This window comes from Trachypithecus francoisi, unplaced genomic scaffold (assembly GCF_009764315.1).
Source record: "Trachypithecus francoisi isolate TF-2019V2 unplaced genomic scaffold, Tfra_2.0 Lachesis_group2, whole genome shotgun sequence".
Lineage (NCBI taxonomy): Eukaryota > Metazoa > Chordata > Mammalia > Primates > Cercopithecidae > Trachypithecus > Trachypithecus francoisi.
In genome coordinates this window covers 42059070-42077522 of record NW_022681465.1, presented here as the reverse complement: position 1 = coordinate 42077522, position 18453 = coordinate 42059070, and the positions used below count along the sequence as shown (strand labels likewise).

Below are 18453 nucleotides of genomic sequence, written 5' to 3'. Positions count from 1 at the left end.
ACAGATGAAGAGAAAGATTCAGAGAAGTTAAGCAATTTGCTCATGGTAAGAAGGAAAACCTTGAATTTGAATCCAGATAGTTCTATCTCTAGAACCGATCTACTCTTTTAACATCACTGTACGACCTCTAAAATCCAGAAAATCAATCTGAACTCACATACTGCTTGCAGGAGTATAAATTAGAACTACAACTTGGGAGATCAAATTTTCATATTAAGGCTGAACATGCACAAAATCTGTCTAGGTGGAAACTCAGCATGTCTATTTAGATGGAAACTGTGACATACATTCCTTGCCCTCACTCCTAAATTGTCCATTATTCTGAGTGTGCTGGATCCTTCCCAACAACATACAAGCATGTAGTAAAATCTTCTATAGGGTTGTTTACAGCTGTCTCCAATTCCTCTCTTTCCATTCTCTGCTGAAAGTTCTCCAACCAGGCTTTCATTTCTAGTTATTGAAATAGCTCTTTGTGAAGGTCACCAATGATCACCACATCGTCAAATGCAGAAGTAAATGCTCAGTTTTCATCTAATCTTACCCATCACCAGATATGACTTTAATTAATTACTCCCATTTACTTTTTCATTTGCTGTTCAGGATCTCTCTCTTGTTCCTGATTCTTTACCTATTTTACTAAAAATTACTGTTCAGCCTCATTTGCTACTTTCTCCTCAGCTTCCTGACCCTAAAGTTCTCAGTGCCCATAGCTGTCTCACAATTCAACAACAGATACTTCTTTTAGAAGTCGAATTAATTTAGATAGCAGATTTATTTTTTTAATTCTAGGATTCAAAATTCCCTAACAATGTCTAACGTAGATTCCTTCTAAAACTTTAATATGGATAAACCTCTCATAAAATATCAGTAATGCAATGCCATAAAGGCAGAATACAGAAACAGACGGATCATTACCCTAATCCAGTATGATATTCCAAGCAGAAAACATAAGGTAAAGGCACCAGCCTTGATTCAAAAAACTTATTAGTTTTCTTATTAAATGTATGACATTGAATAAGAAAAGCATTAAGATTCTTATAGATGGAAAATTACATGATCCTGTGATTTATTTACTGAGTACATACATCTCAGATGCAGTAATAGTTGCTGTGAGGGATATAAATAATTGGTACTTATATTCTTATTTTAGATTTCAAATGAATGGAAGGTCACCTAAATATTCCTACACCTTTATTAGGCACAATGAAAATTTCCTGAAAAAGCAAATTAAGTATGTACCTTTCAGTGCGGTAGTCTTTTCTTTTTCATCTGGACCTCCCTGCTGGATTTGTGCCATGTTTATCCAAATTGGTAACAAAATTAAAGAGCTCAAGGAAATAGACATCAATCTTCAGAAGACAGTCTAGAATGAATGAAAGCAATAAATTAAGTTCTACTCAAAACCTATCTATTCCATGAGAACTTCCTTGATCCTCCCAGTCAGGATTAATCTCTCTATCCTAATTTCCCACTTTGTTGATGCCTGTACCATAGTACTTATTATTGTCTGCTTTGCGTTATACTTATTTATGAATTTATCTGAGTCAGCTAATGGCATATAAGCCTCAGGAATAGAAATATCAAGTTTTTGTCATCTTTCTCTCATATCCACCAAACACAATACTTTATACATTACAGGTACCTAATGTTTGCTGAATTTAGCCAAACTTACCATTTAGTTTTAGTTACCTATCACCTAATGTTTTTAAAAAATATCTTTGGGTAGTTCCAAAAACTTAAAATTTCTTTTAAAATAAATTGTTAGCATAGGCCATTTACAAAGTAGAATGTCTTCCTTTTGGAACAAGCAGATAGGAAGAGGCATAAATATATAAAATATCTGCAAATTTCCTATAGTGTAATTAAAAATACAACTTTCAGGGAAAAACTAGCCCTTTTTAAATGAAACGATGTCATCATTGTCTGGAAGCCATACTCTATAAATGGTACTCCAGTAAACGACCATACTATAAAATCATGATTTATTAAAATCTAATTCTGTTCTACTTTGGCCAAAGGGAAAGCATTACGACTAAAAATAGATGGCTTTTTCCAGAGTCCCCATGAACAGGAAAGCTAATTAGTTCTAAAGTTTAAAAGGAAAAAAAGTATATCTCCTACAATACTTAGCATAAGTATCTATTATTTTTCTTCTGTGTATAGGTAACTCAAAACTCTATAAATTCTACATGAATAAAATGTGTCTACATCCCTTCAAGAAATATATCCTAGTATATAAGGTAGGCAATGGACAACACTCTGGGGGTACTATGGTGAGTAAAACAAATATGGTCACTGCCCTCCTGTGGCTTACTTTGTAGCTGACAAATCCAATTGCCAAGCAGCCACAAAGAAAATACATCAGACCTAGACTGATAATCACAATAATGTTAAAACAAATAAATATTTGCAAGGGCTGTATATTTCCATTCAGGAATTAGTCAAGTCCTACATGATGGTGCACAAATTTCACCAACTTTTTATTACACATCATCTTGTAGCAGAAATTAAAGAGAAATGTTCTTAATGAGGAATTCCACACAGTATCCTTTGCTAAATATTCCACAACTAAGTTAACTACCTACAGGAGACTTCCCTTCACTAACTCAGTATTTCTTCCAAATATAAACTATTAGATATTTTTCATTGGCCCCAAATTGTCTGACTCCTGAACAGAACAATATATATAAGTATGTCATTGTGATTGGTTTAACAAAGATAAAATTATAAATAATGTCTTCAGTGCTAGGGTCATTATCAAAATTCCTATTTCAATGAATCACTTTCAAGATTCCAAAGATTAAATAAAAATTAATAATCCTTATTTTATGAGACAACCTAAAAACTCACAAAGCAATTTACTGGAGTAATAACATACAAGTTAAAAGATTATTGGCCGGGCGCAGTGGCTCACGCCTGTAATCCCAGCACTTTGGGAGGCCGAGGAGGGCAGATCACGAGGTCAGAAGATGGAGACCAAACTGGCTAACATGGTGAAACCCCATCTCTACTAAAAATACAAAAAGTAGCCAGGTGTGGTGGCACACATCTGTAGTCCCACCTACTCAGGAGGCTGAGGGAGGAGAATCGCTTGAACCTGGGAGGCAGAGGTTGCAGTGAGTCGAGATCGCACCACTGTACTCCAGCCTGGTTGACAAAGCGAGACTCTGTCTCAAAAAAAAAAAAAAAACAACAAAAAAACACTAATTATTACATGTGAACCTAAACTTTACAGTAGCAGATGCAAAGCAGGTAAGCATGAAGCAAAAGCGATTTGTCTGTTGCTCTCTTAACACAGTGTCAGATTTTTACCCCCCTGAGTTATTTTTCCTGGCTGTGGCACAGCTGGTGAAGCTAAATCAAGAACATTATAAATTCTCAATTTAGTTTTCCTAATAAAAATTCAGAGTTATAACCTGCACGACCACAGATAAACACTACTGAAAATGCAGCCAGCAAGCTGTTTGGCACATTTGATATATATTAATATGTGCACTCGACATAGTTTATTTGGCATTATCTGATGGAGGTTGGGTTATAGAGAATAAAGTGGTGGAAGGTTTTTACTGATGTGAATTGGGACACAGTTGACATGTTGTACACTTCATGATAACCACTGCTGTTTAAATATGGTTTCCTAGAAATGGTTACATTACAAACTAGATTCAAAATATCTGTTTGCCATTCTATTCTGTGAACCACACAAAGCAATTATCATATCTTTTTCCTTTCTATGATTCCAACAGAGAATCTACTATGTATAAAGCTATAAATAACTTGTCATGTGTAATCTTTATCTAGTCAGCATTTGAAAATATGAAACAGTACAATATTTCTTATTTGCCCTGTTGGCTCAAAATGAAGCATATGCACTTATAAAATGTACAGAAAGATACACAGAAGCCTTCTTTTTCTACATTTGTTTATTTTTGTCAGGTATTAAATACAAACTAGATATAGGTGATATTGCAAGAGAAGCCCTTTTCACCTCATATTCTGAATGCATTGATGAAAGTACAAAATATATCACAGAACACATAAAACTGGGTTAATTTTCTAAGGTTCCCAGGACTGGTTTGGTTCCAGTCTGGCCCTAAAGATTCTATGCTCACTAAATGAGACTCTTTAAATTAAGTTGAAAATAGCCTATGCAACTGAAAATTACAGTAAATAGAATTGGTACAAGGGATTTATAAAGAACCAAAAGACCCACCCAAATTACAGTTAAAATATTCACCAGTTGCTCATCAGCAAAGATTAGTTCATAATAATGCTGGACAGCATTATTCTGAGGCTACAGTGAGAAAAACGTTGGTGTGTGGGTACTGGGAAAGAAGCTGAAGAATGAAGACATCAGGTTGAGCAGACACAAGACAAAGCCCAGGGTAATATGGGCCCCTGGTGTGTAGAAAATGGTGGCTTTTATAACAAATGCAAAATTGTGTTTGGATCAAAGTTTCAGAGCCAAACCTCTTTGTTCCTGAGACTAAGAATACCCGGTTCCAATCCAAGTATATCTAACTAAAATAAATCCTTAGTTTTCCAAGCAACATGACATACATTTGGAATGAGAAATCTAGGTTTTAATTTCAGTTCCACCACCTAGTAGATAAGTGACCTTGAGGAAATTACAACTTCTCTAACCTAAGTAATGGGAAGAATCATGAAAATAAGAGCAGTTACCTTTGCAGGACTATTATGAAGATTACATGAAAAAATGTATATGAAGCATTTTATAACCTATAAATCCCTTTAAAAACATTAGTAATCCACATAAAATCTGAAATAACTAGATTGCAATTAATTTGTGTTCAAACCCACAGAATAACAAAATCAATCAATTTACAGAAATGAAAACCTTTTAATAGGCATCACTTGGATGCACTCTATGCACAAATTATAAAGTCTCACAATAAATATCTGTTGAATTAACTTGGGTTTCCGTGACTATATTGAAAATAATTATAATAGAACTTAATTTTTTGACACAAATAAATTATATTTACATTCATTTCATTATATTTACATTCCTTTACACTCCTTTCAAGTCTTATTGAAATGCATGCTTGAACAAAGATCACATATGTGGGTTCCACCTTCATTTGGCCAAGGAAAAACACTCTTCCAACTATCTCATAAATGTATACACTGGTCACAAGATGACCAGTTCTACTCTTATTCATTATCTTATTAGGTCATTGCCACAACTGGCAGGGGTAGGCAGAACTAACACATCTGCATTTTGCGGAGATAAGGCATTCTAGGCTTTGAAAAGCTAAGCGTGCCTCGTTCAGGCATCTCAGATGTGAAGGGATGGCTGAGATTCTAACTCAGGTCTTCTGACTCCTAATTATGAATGAGTTTCTTCTATTCTAGCATGTTGACACAGTCAAACAACACAACTTCACTGGAAAAATAATTCCAGTTTCTTCATTCTGCAAAAGATTCACACCTACTCTTATGTACTAATTTCTGTTATTAGGAAGTATTACAATTTGGAGTTTGGGCAAACTGGACACAGATATCTACAGACTAAACTTGTCAACCAAAACTGTCTTAGTATATTTAGTTTGCTATTTAGAATTAAGACTGATAAAAATTACTTATCATCATCTCTCCCAATACTTTGGTAAAACAAGCAACTGAAAAAAGGGCCAAAAGTTAAGAGATATAAAACAAAAGTGTTTTAAAAGGAATAGTATTGCACTACTATGTCTTTTTAATAGGTACCCAAATTAGTAGTCATCTGTTTTAGGTATTGCATTGTTTTTTGGCTAGCAAAAAGGCAGAAACTCAACAAGGCGGGAATATAAAATCTTAGATTATCTGTGACAATGTTAAAACTTAAGAAATTAAACAAAGACTAAGATGATTCTCAATTCTGAATCAAATTTCAAAAGAAAAGAGTTAAGTAGTCTTTTATGAAGTTTTCATAATATGTAGCAGACATGGGAGAACAACGGCCAAAGACAAAATAATTCTCAAAATGAATATACCACACTCAAAATTTTAGAAAAACAGAGTATGTCAAACAAACAAACATAAAAAATTACTTTTATATGAGGCAATTATGAGCATCATATAAACTACTTAAGAGACTCTAATTCTATAGTAAACATAAATAATAAAACATAAACAATATTATACATGTACATAACTCCAGGCCAAATTATCTTCAGAAGATTTCAAAACAGCCTATACCATGAAATAGCAGTCATAACATATTTGTAAAATCAGTATCAAATTTTCAATTTTCTCATGCCATAAACATGCTCCTAGAATCTCTGTTAAACTTAGTGAACTCGAGGTTCACTAAGATTTTAAAATATAATACGCATGTGAACCATCCAGATGCCCCTTCAAGGGGAATGTGCTGCTCAGCTAGAGAGTGCAGTTAGCAAACAGACTCCATCTGTTTATCACTTCAGAGCTGGCCTCAGGGGCAAAGTGCTGCTCCATCCTAGGTCATACCTTTCCACTGCTGACCCTCATTCAGTGACTATGTCAAGTTGTAACATGAAGGCCCAGCCATTTCAGCCTAATGCAGGACAACCCTGATAGGCAATAGTTGCTTCAGAGCTTGCTGCCAGGTTGGTTGAGCTTTTGTCAGACCTCCATGTAAATTCAACTTTTCCCTCTGACCAATCCTGTTCTCCTCCTTCCTTTCACAAGTGCTGATGTCTAAAAATACTTTATACCCCAAATTCTGTCTCAGCATCTGCTTCCAAAAAACCTAAGCTGTAACAATGTCCTTTTCTAATGGTTTTCTGAATATTAAGCAAAAAAAAAATTGTGATGTTAAGAGACCAGATGTATCCAGAATATACAAAGAACTCTTGCAACTCAATAATAAAAAAAAATTCAAAAGTGGGAAAATTATATAAGTACACATATACAAATGGCCAAAAAGCACATAAAAAGATGCTCAATATCATTAGTCATTATAAAAATGCAAATCAAAACCACATGAGATACCTAATTCACAATAACTAGCATGGCTATAACCGAAAAGGAATATAAATCAAGATTTGTGACAATGAGAAGAAACTGAATACCTGATATATTGCTAGTGTGACAACAATTGCTATGTAATGCAGCCACTTTAGAAAACAATTGAGCAGTTCCTCAAAATATCACACACAGTTACCATATGATCCAGCAATTCTACTTCTGGGTATACACCCAAGAGAAATGAAAATACATGTCCCCACCAAAACTTATGCACAAATGTTCACAGAAGCATTATCCATAATTGCCAACAAATTGAAACAATCTGTCAACTGATGAATGGATAAATAAAATATGGTATATCCATACAACAGGATGGATTCTTTAATAGAAATGAATGAAGTACTGATACATGCTATGACATAAACGAAAATATTATGTGCTAATTACAATTACAAAATGAGGCCAATTACATGAAGCCAATTACAAAATGAAGCCAATTACAAAAAAAAAAACAACAACAACAACAAAAAAACACATATTGTATGATTCAATTTACATGAAATGTCCAGAACAGGTAAATCCATAGAAACAGAAAGTAGATTAATAGTTTTCAGGAGTTGGGGGAAGAGAAAAATGGGGTGTGACTGTTAAAAGATATGTGGTTTCTTTTTGAGGTAATGATTCCAATGGTTCAAGACATACACTTGCATTGGGGTAGTGTTTCTGTGTATTAAATGGTTCTCTCTCCATCTCTTTTCTACAGCTCTAATGCCAAAGGTCAAGGCAGTCTCATAAAAAAGAAAAAAAAGGCCGGGCGCGGTGGCTCAAGCCTGTAATCCCAGCACTTTGGGAGGCCGAGGCGGGCGGATCACGAGGTCAGGAGATCGAGACCATCCTGGCTAACACTGTGAAACCCCGTCTCTACCAAAAAATAGAAAAAACTAGCCGGGCGAGGTGGCGGGCGCCTGTAGTCCCAGCTACTCGGAGGCTGAGGCAGGAGAATGGCGGTAAACCCAGGAGGCGGAGCTTGCAGTGAGCTGAGATCTGGCCACTGCACTCCAGCCCGGGCGACAGAGCGAGACTCCGTCTCAAAAAAAAAAAAAAAAAAAAAGAAAAAAAAAAATCTTGACTGTCTCACTAACCACTCACCTTTCCCTTTACCTTCTATAAAACAGAAGCAAGAAGTAGACTTCAGGCAGACTCGTTTAAAGAACTTCTCTCTTGCAATGTCCCAATCATCCCTCTCTCCAGAGCCAAGCTAGCAATAGTCTAGGCGTACTCTAGCTAGATATTAACAAACATATTATTTTCTAGGTATAAAAGAAGAGCATTATATAAAGTTTTTGAAAATCACAGTGCTGTGGTCTAGCTTGTTCTAGTTCTCTGCATTGAAAGTTCTCTGTCAATGGTAATTTGCCTCCCTTGCCCATCAGTATCCCTGGCATACAAATTCCAATGATAACCTGGTCAGAAGCACTAATTCACTTTGGTCATGATTCAGTTAATCCCCTAAGCACATACCACCTAAAAGCAGCTCAATCTCACCCAATTTCTAACAAGGATTGAAATTTGGTAATAACTTTATTGTTATTATTTTGATCATTATCATAACTGATCCCAGACACTGTACCAAATTACTTCAAAGTTAGAAATGTACCACTTGCTACAGAAAAGAAAAATGAAGAGAAACTTGAGCATATAATCAAGCAGTTGATTAAGCCTAGTAAGCCATACGAATGACACCAACAATAAAGTTTAATGGCACATTTAAGTTTTGTGCAGATCATAATTGTACTGCAAACAAGGCATTTAAGTACCACTCAAATCCAGTATCTACTGACAGTGCACTCCTTACTATTTATTCAAGGGGAAAATTTCAGTGAAGTCTCATTTTACCTAAATGTGTTAACAAGTGGGAATGTAATTTAAGTGCCTTCAGAATAGATTTTTTTTTTTTTTTTGCTTCTAGAATTTCCCAATTCTTTATGGAGTGATAATACTTTATAGCATTTCATGTTTGTATATTTGAATAATCCTTACATGCTGACACCAACAAGGGTATAAACTCAGAAAAATCTTGAGGCTCTATATTGCTGTGATACTACAAATATCTGATCTTAAAAAAAGAGAATTAGAAATCTGAAACTTCAAGTCACATTTTTAAACTACCATATAAGTTACAGTGGTTATTTACTTTATTAACAAAGGACTTGAAGCAGGAAAATTCTCCTGTTCCAAAACCAATCAAAGAGCTCCAAATCCTCCTGTTTTCTACAACATATTTTTTCCCCACAAAAGACAGCCATCACTTAGCCATACTGTTAGTTACAGGAAATAAACTCTGTGACACTGAAGTTGCCAACACAAGGACACTTTGCTGAATGTTAGCCATTTATGTTATGAGACCTATGCTTAAACACAGTATGCCAAATGGCTCTCATTACTATTTTCTACATAAGCACAAAATGATAAAGTCCCTTCCTATGATCATAAGAGTCAAGAATTTTACAAGTAGACTTCTCCTTCCAATATTACAGCCAAGTCCCCCAAGGAATCTTCCTGTGTAGTAAAATCTAGGAAGCACAATACAAAACATTAGAATATCTATAAATTCCACTCATGAATACAAAGAAAGAAAACCATAATAACTTAAATATCTGCAGAAAAAGCATTTGATAAAATTCAAAATCTGTATTTGGAAAAAAAGTCATAGAAAACTAGGAATCAAAGGAAACGTCTGTAAGCTGACAAAAAGGTTAAAAAAACAAAAAAAAAAACACAACAAAATTACTCTTAATGATAAAATATTTGTAAAAGTCTCTTCAAAATCAAGAACCACAAAAGAATGCCCATCGTTATCACTTTACTATTACCACTTCTAGTCAAAGTTTGTTTGACATTCTATCCAATGCAGTAGGACACCGAAAATAAATAAAAACATAGTAACAATTTTAAAAAGGAAATCAAAGTTATCATTATTTTCAAATGACATAACTAAAACAACAACAACAAAAAAAACAAAAAGAATCAAGAAACAAGGTCTTCTAAAATTAAAAAAAACACGAATCTCTGCATCATTAGGAATAAAAAAGAGAATTCAACAAGATGGCTTGCTCTAAGATTTATATTTAAAAAACAAGTATATTTACAAATACTAGCAATAATCAGTTATAAAGCAGTTTTTTAATACATCATTAATAATAGCAAAAATTGGCCAGGCACGGTGGCTCACGCCTGTAATCCCAGCACTTTGGGAAGCCAAGACGAGTGGCTCCACCTGAGGTCAGGAGTTCAAGACCGGTCTGGTCAATATGGTGAAACCCCATCTCTACTAAGTATACAAAAATTAGCCGGGCATGGTGGCAGGCACCTGTGATCCCAGCTACTTGGGAAGCTGATGCAGGAGACTCACTTAAACCCAGGAGGCAGAGGTTGCAGTGAGCCAAGATCACACCACTGTGCTCCAACCTGGGCAACAGGAGCAAAACTTCGTCTCAAAAAAAAAAAGAAAATAGCAGAAATTAAAAACTTACATGATTATAATAAATCTAACAAAAGATGTTATACCTATATTCATAAAATGATAAAATGCTACTGAAATACATTAAAGATGACTGAAATATAAAAAATATATTGTATCTATGAATAGAAAGACTCACTAGTGTGACAATATCAGTTTTCCTCTACTTTATATGTAGATTCAAGGCAATTCTACTCAAACCCCAAAATGTTTTTCACAGAACTTGAAAAACTAATTCAAAGTCATATGGAAAGAGAATCACCAAGAACTGATAAGACACTTCTAAAGCATATGATTGGAAGAATTGCCTTGCCAGGTTTCACAGTAATTAAGAAAGCATGCCATTAATACTAGCATAAACAAATTGACAAATAGAACAGGATGGAATTCCAAAACAGAGCCACATAACAGATCCCTATGACACGGATGACACCATCATATCACTAGGGAAAACAGGGACGTTTTTAACAATTGGAAAAACTGGTTAAGTGCACAGTTATGAAAAGAAAAAGAAAGAAAATGGATACCTCTCTCGCTCTATACATGATCAACTTCAAATGGTTTAAGGGTATAAATGTGAAACTCAAACTTTAAACCTCTTAGGGAAAAATACAGTAGACTACTACTTTGATGTTTGGGCAAAGAAAACAACCACAATGAAATATTTACACTCACTAGAAAAAATTTAAAAGTCTGACAATACCAAAAGTTAAAAAGAATGCAGAATAGTACAGATTCTTATTCATGTTTCTGGTCAAAAGATAAACTACTCTTGAAAAAACTAGCATGAGATATCCAAGTTAAATATTATCATAATCTTCAATCCAGCAATCTCACACCTTGGTTCACTACCTGGTCTTATACATGTACATCAGGGGGCAGACATAAAAATGTTCACAAAATGTTTCCATCATCAAAATAGTCAATTTATTCATAATCTGGAACTACATAACAAATTACCTCAAAACACAGTGTCACGAAACAAAAATAAATATTTGTAAAATCCCAGTTTCTGTAGATCAGAAATTTGGGAGCAGCTCAGCTGGGAAGTTCTCAATCAAGTTCATGAGATTGCAGTCAAGATATTGGCAAGTTCTGCAATCATCTGAAGGTTTGACTGGGGACACAGGATTCACTTCCAAGATGGCTCACTCACATAGATAAATGATTGGTACTGACTGTTGCTACAGACTTCCCATACTCAAACAGATCTGTACAGAAGCCCATGTTTGGGGGCTTTCTCAAGAAAGATAGATCAGGAAAAGCTGAAGAAGTCTCACCATCATTTCCTTGACATCCCACTGGCAGAAGAAGGCCCTTCTCAACGTGAGAGAAGTTTATACAAAGGCATGAATATCAAGAAGCAAAGATCACTGGGGACCATGTTGTAATTTGGCTACAACAAATGGAAAAAAACTGTTCTCCAATTATAGGAGAGCAAATATACTGTTGTACATTAACAGGGCAAAGATAAGTATTACACAGTAGAAAAATGAAGCACAACTACACTCAAAAACATAGATGAATTTTCCAAAAATACTAGTGAGGAAACCAACTCTTAGAACATTACAAACAGAACAATATAATTTATATTGAGCTAAACTAAAACAAATTATTAGTATCACATATTGTGATAAAACCATAAGAAAAATAAAGAGAAAAAATAAATGCAAAATTCAATAGCTATTACCACTGGGAAAGAACAGAGGGCATGAGATGGGAAGAAGTACATAAGTCAATGCAAGTTATTGATAGTGTTTTGAGTCTTGGATTTGGTGGTAAATTTACAGGTGTTAATTATATTATACTCTATAACTTGCATAAGCATTACAGATATGGAGGCCACTTTTATATCAGTATATCACATACATATAATCAACAATAACCTTGGTTGTACACAATCTTTTTTATCAACAATACATTATTTAAATAAGTGACAAAAACATTAACAAAAAATACAGTCACACAACACATAACAACATTTTGGTTAATGACAGAATGCATATTAAGACAGTGGTCCCATAGGATTATAATGAAGCTGAAAAATTCCTACCACCTAGTGACATCATAGCTGGCATAACATCATGATACAACACATTACTCCTGTGTTTGTGGTGATGCTGGTATAAACAAACGTACTGCACTGCCAGTCATTACGAAGTTTAGCATATATAAATACGTATAGTACATAGATACCTGCTAAAGATAATAAACGACTAGGTGACTATGTGTTTTGTTTTTGTTTTTCTGATACGGAGTTTTGTTCCTGATGCCCAGGCTGGAGTGCAATGGCACGATCTTGGCTCACTGCAACCTCCGCCTCCTGGATTCAAGCAATTCTCCTGCCTCAGACACTTGAGTAGCTGGGATTACAGGCGCCCACCACCACACCTGGCTAATTTTTGTATTTTTAGTAGAGACGGGGTTTCACAGTGTTAACCAGGATGGTCTCGAACTTCTGACCTCAGGTGATTCACAAGCCTCAGCCTCCCAAAGTGCTGGGAATACAGGAGTGAGCCACTGACCCCTGCTGGTGACTATGTTTTCACTACACAAGAATTTTTATATAAAGTGTACTACTTGGATTTATTTTTTAAAAAAAGTTAACTGTAAAACAGCCTCAGGCAGGTCCTTCACGAGGTAGTCCAGAAGAAGGCATTGTTATCATAGGAAAAAGCAGCACCATATGTGTTGCTGGCCTGAAGATCTTCCAGCGGGACAAGACGTAGAGGTGGAAGACAGTGTTATTGATGATCCTGACCCTGGGTAGGCCTGGGCTAACGTGTATGTTTGTGTCTTCATTTTGGCAAAAATGTTTTAAAAATAAACTTTGAAAATAGAAAAAAGCTTATAGAATAAGGATATAAAGAAAGAAAATACTTTTGTACAGCTGAACAATATGTATTTTAAGCTAAGTATAATTACCAAACGTCAAAAACTTGATGCGGCATAGTGACGCGCTTTGTAATTCCACCAACTCGGGAGGCTAAGGCAGGAGGATGGCTTAATCTCAAGAGTTTGAATCTGCAGTGAGCTATGATCACCCACTGCACTCCACCTGGGGAGCAGAATAAAATCCTGTCTCTTTAAAAAAAAAAAAATTTTAATTTTAAAATTTGTAAAGTAAAAAAGTTATAGTAAGCTAGTCTATTATTGAATAAAACTAGTTGCATATATTTCATGTAGCCTAAGTGTACAGTGTTTATAAAGTCTACAGTAGTATAAAGTAATGTCCTAGGCCTTCACATTCACTCACCACTCACTCACTCACTCACTCAAAGCAACTTCCAGCCCTACAAGCTCCATTCATGGTAAGTGGTCCATAAATGCGTTCCTTTTAAAAAAATATTTCATACTATATTTTTACTGTACCTTTTCTATGTTTATATATGTTTAAATAAATTCCATTGTGTTACCATTGCCTATGGTATTCAGCATAGTAACATGTCATACAGGTTTGGAGCCTCAGGGCAATATATACCATATGTAGCCCAGGTGTGTATTAGACTATAACATCTACACGTGTGTAAATACACTCTATGCTGTTCGCACAACAATGAAATCACCTTACAACACATTTCTCAGAAAATATTCCCAACATTAAGTGACTCATGACCATACTACAATTTCAGTGACATTGCCTTTTATAATTTGTTCTTTGGGGCATTTTCCTTAGGGATAATGCTGACAGTTCCACTCCATCTATTTAGTGAGAAAGTTGGAGGTTTTGCTGATGAGTAAAACTGATAGAAGCAGTTATTTTTTAAAAAAAGGATAAACAGGTATTGGGTAAACCTCAGAGCAGCTATATATTAATAACATATTGTTACTAAAACCCAATTGATTCCTTACCTGTTCTGAAACGGAACTAGTATTTTGAGTAAAACTTTATTATCTCAGAAACTTTTACATCAGCTACTACAAAAGACAAACTAAAAATATTGTTTAAAACTTGACTTGCCCTTCCTCTCTCTTTTCCCCTTCAAAGTCAAGAACCAAAAAGAGATTCAGGGAGCAAGATGGCCGAACAGGAATAGCTCCAGTCTCCAGCTACCAGCGTGACCGACAGAGAAGACAGGAACGCAGCTGATCGCCAGCAACGGATCAAAACTGGACAGAGAATGACTTTGACGAGATGACAGAAGAAGGCTTCAGTCCATCAAACTTCTCAGAGCTAAAGGAGGAATTACGTACCCAGCCCAAAGAAACTAAAAATCTTGAAAAAAGAGTGGAAGAATTGACAACTAGAATAATTAATGCAGAGAAGGCCATAAACGAAATGACAGAGATGAAAACCATGACACGAGAAATACGTGACAAATCCACAAGCTTCAGTAACCGACTCGATCAACTGGAAGAAAGAGTATCAGAGATTGAGGATCAAATGAATGAAATGAAGCGAGAAGAGAAACCAAAAGAAAAAAGAAGAACAAGAAATGAACAAAGCCTGCAAGAAGTATGGGATTATGTAAAAAGACCAAATCTACGTCTGATTGGGGTGCCTGAAAGTGAGGGAGAAAATGGAACCAAGTTGGAAAACACTCTTTAGGATATCATCCAGGAGAACTTCCCCAACATAGTAGGGCAGGCCAACATTCAAATTCAGGAAATACAGAGAACGCCACAAAGATACTCCTCCAGAAGAGCAACTCCAAGACACATAATTGCCAGATTCACTAAAGTTGAAATGAAGGAAAAAATCTTAAGGGCAGCCAGAGAGAAAGGTCGGGTTACCCACAAAGGGAAGCCCATCAGATTAACAGCAGATCTCTCAGTAGAAACTCTACAAGCCAGAAGCGAGTGGGGGCCAATATTCAACATTCTTAAAGAAAAGAATTTTCGGAAGTGAATTGAAGATGGCCGAATAGGAACAGCTCCAGTCTCCAACTCCCAGCGCGAGCGACACAGAAGACTGGTGATTTCTGCATTTTCAACTGAGGTACTGGGGTCATCTCTCTAGGGAGTGCCGGACAATCGGTGCTGGTCAGCTGCTGCAGCCTGACCAGCGTGAGCTGAAGCAGGGCGAGGCATCGCCTCACCTGGAAGCGCAAGGGGGAAGGAAATCCCTTTTCCTAGCCAGGGGAACTGAGACACACAACACCTGGAAAATCGGGTAACTCCCACCCCAATACTGCGCTTTAAGGAAACAGGCACACCAGGAGAATATATCCCACACTGGCCGGGAGGGTCCCACGCCCACGGAGCCTCCCTCACTGCTAACACAGCCGTCTGCGGCGATCTATCCGCAAGGCAGCAGCGAGGCTGGGGGAGGGGCGCCCGCCATTGCTGAGGCTTAAGTAGGTAAACAAAGCCGCTGGGAAGCTCAAACTGGGTGGAGCTCACAGCAGCTCAAGGAAGCCTGCCTGTCTCTGTAGACTCTACCACTGCGGACAGCGCACAGCTGCAGTCCATTAGGGGAAAGAGCGGGGCCGCTGCAGACCCGAACGACTCTGTCTGACAGCTTTGGGGAGAGCCGTGGATCTCCTAACGCGGAGGTTGAGATCTGAGAACGGACAGACTGCCTGCTCAGGTGGGTCCCTGACCCCTGAGTAGCCTAGCTGGGAGACATCCCCCACTAGGGGCAGTCTGATACCCCACACCTCACAGGGTGGCATCACCCCTGAGAGGAAACTTCCAAAGAAAGAATCAGACAGGTACACTCGCTGTTCAGCAATATTCTGTCTTCGGCAACCTCTGCTGCTGATACCCAGGCAAACAGGGTCTGGAGTGGACCTCAAGCAATCTCTAACAGACCAACAGACAGTCCTTCTGACTGTCAGACGGAAAACTATCAAACAGGAAGGACACCTATACCAAAACCCCATCAGTACGTCACCATCATCAAAGTCCAGAGACAGATAAAACCACAAAGATGGGGAAGAAGCAGGGCAGAAAAGCTGGAAATTCAAAAAATAAGAGCGCATCTCCCCCTGCAAAGGAGCGCAGCCCATCGCCAGCAACGGATCAAAGCTGGTCAGAGAATGACTTTGACGAGATGAGAGAAGAAGGCTTCAGTCCATCAAACCTCTCAGAGCTAAAGGAGGAATACGTACCCAGCGCAAAGAAACTAAAAATCTTGAAAAAAAAGTGGAAGAATTGACAGCTAGACTAATTAATGCAGAGAAGATCATAAACGAAATGACAGAGATGAAAACCATGACACGAGAAATACGTGACAAATGCACAAGCTTCGGTAACCGACTCGATCAACTGGAAGAAAGAGTATCAGCGATTGAGGATCAAATGAATGAAATGAAGCGAGAAGAGAAACCAAAAGAAAAAAGAGAAAAAGAAATGAACAAAGCCTGCAAGAAGTATGGGATTATGTAAAAAGACCAAATCTACGTCTGATTGGGGTGCCTGAAAGTGAGGGGGAAAATGGAACCAAGTTGGAAAACACTCTTCAGGATATCATCCAGGAGAACTTCCCCAACCTAGTAGGGCAGGCCAACATTCAAATTCAGGAAATACAGAGAACGCCACAAAGATACTCCTCCAGAAGAGCAACTCCAAGACACATAATTGCCAGATTCACCAAAGTTGAAATGAAGGAAAAAATCTTAAGGGCAGCCAGAGAGAAAGGTCGGGTTACCCACAAAGGGAAGCCCATCAGAATAACAGCAGACCTCTCGGCAGAAACTCTACAAGCCAGAAGAGAGTGGGGGCCAATATTCAACGTTCTTAAAGAAAAGAATTTTCAACCCAGAATTTCATATCCAGCCAAACTAAGCTTCATCAGTGAAGGAGAAATAAAATCCTTTACAGATAAGCAAATGCTTAGAGATTTTGTCACCACCAGGCCTGCCTTACAAGAGACCCTGAAGGAAGCCCTAAACATGGAAAGGAACAACCGGTACCAGCCATTGCAAAAACATGCCAAAATGTAAAGACCATCGAGGCTAGGAAGAAACTGCATCAACTAACGAGCAAAATAACCAGTTACTATCATAATGACAGGATCAAGTTCACACATAACAATATTAACCTTAAATGTCAATGGACTAAATGCTCCAATTAAAAGACACAGACTGGCAAACTGGATAAAGAGTCAAGACCCATCAGTCTGCTGTATTCAGGAGACCCATCTCACATGCAGAGACATACATAGGCTCAAAATAAAGGGATGGAGGAAGATTACCAAGCAAATGGAGAACAAAAAAAAGCAGGGGTTGCAATCCTAGTCTCTGATAAAACAGACTTTAAACCATCAAAGATCAAAAGAGACAAAGAAGGCCATTACATAATGGTAAAGGGATCAATTCAACAGGAAGAGCTAACTCTCCTAAATATATATGCACCCAATACAGGAGCACCCAGATTCATAAAGCAAGTCCTTAGAGACCTACAAAGAGACTTAGACTCCCATACAATAATAATGGGAGACTTCAACACTCCACTGTCAACATTAGACAGATCAACGAGACAGAAAGTTAACAAGGATATCCAGGAATTGAACTCATCTCTGCACCAAGCGGACCTAATAGACATCTATAGAACTCTCCACCCAAATCAACAGAATATACATTCTTCTCAGCAGCACATCGCACTTATTCCAAAATTGACCACATAATTGGAAGTAAAGCACTCCTCAGCAAATGTACAAGAACTGAAATTATAACAAACTGTCTCTCAGACCACAGTGCAATCAAACTAGAACTCAGGACTAAGAAACTCAATCCAAACCGCTCAACTACATGGAAACTGAACAACCTGCTCCTGAATGACTACTGGGTACATAACGAAATGAAAGCAGAAATAAAGATGTCTTTGAAACCAATGAGAACAAAGATACAACATACCAGAATCTCTGGGACACATTTAAAGCAGTGTGTAGAGGGAAATTTATAGCACTAAATGCCCACAAGAGAAGCAGGAGAGATCTAAAATGGACACTCTAACATCACAATTAAAAAACTAGAGAGGCAAGAGCAAACACATTCAAAAGCTAGCAGAAGGCAAGAAATAACTAAGATCAGAGCAGA

The 18453-nt window shown here is 37.1% G+C and overlaps 1 protein-coding gene across 18 annotated transcripts in view; it reads right to left on the bottom strand.

The window, feature by feature from the left end:
- FAM172A (family with sequence similarity 172 member A) overlaps nt 1-18453 on the bottom strand; it is a 523432-nt gene that overhangs the window by 469409 nt on the left and 35570 nt on the right. For 12 of the 18 annotated variants that reach the window (XM_033179131.1, XM_033179140.1, XM_033179122.1 and 9 more), the window contains exon 2: nt 1240-1363. The exons of 4 other annotated variants lie outside the window; for them this stretch is intronic. Coding sequence is in view for 10 of the 14 variants with exons in the window: in XM_033179122.1 (XP_033035013.1) it covers nt 1240-1345 (106 nt within the window). In the remaining 4 variants the exon portion in view is untranslated. Of the gene's footprint in view, nt 1-1239; nt 1366-18453 lie in introns of those variants that run through there. 2 more of the 18 variants (XM_033179126.1, XM_033179133.1) reach the window with 1 other exon arrangement.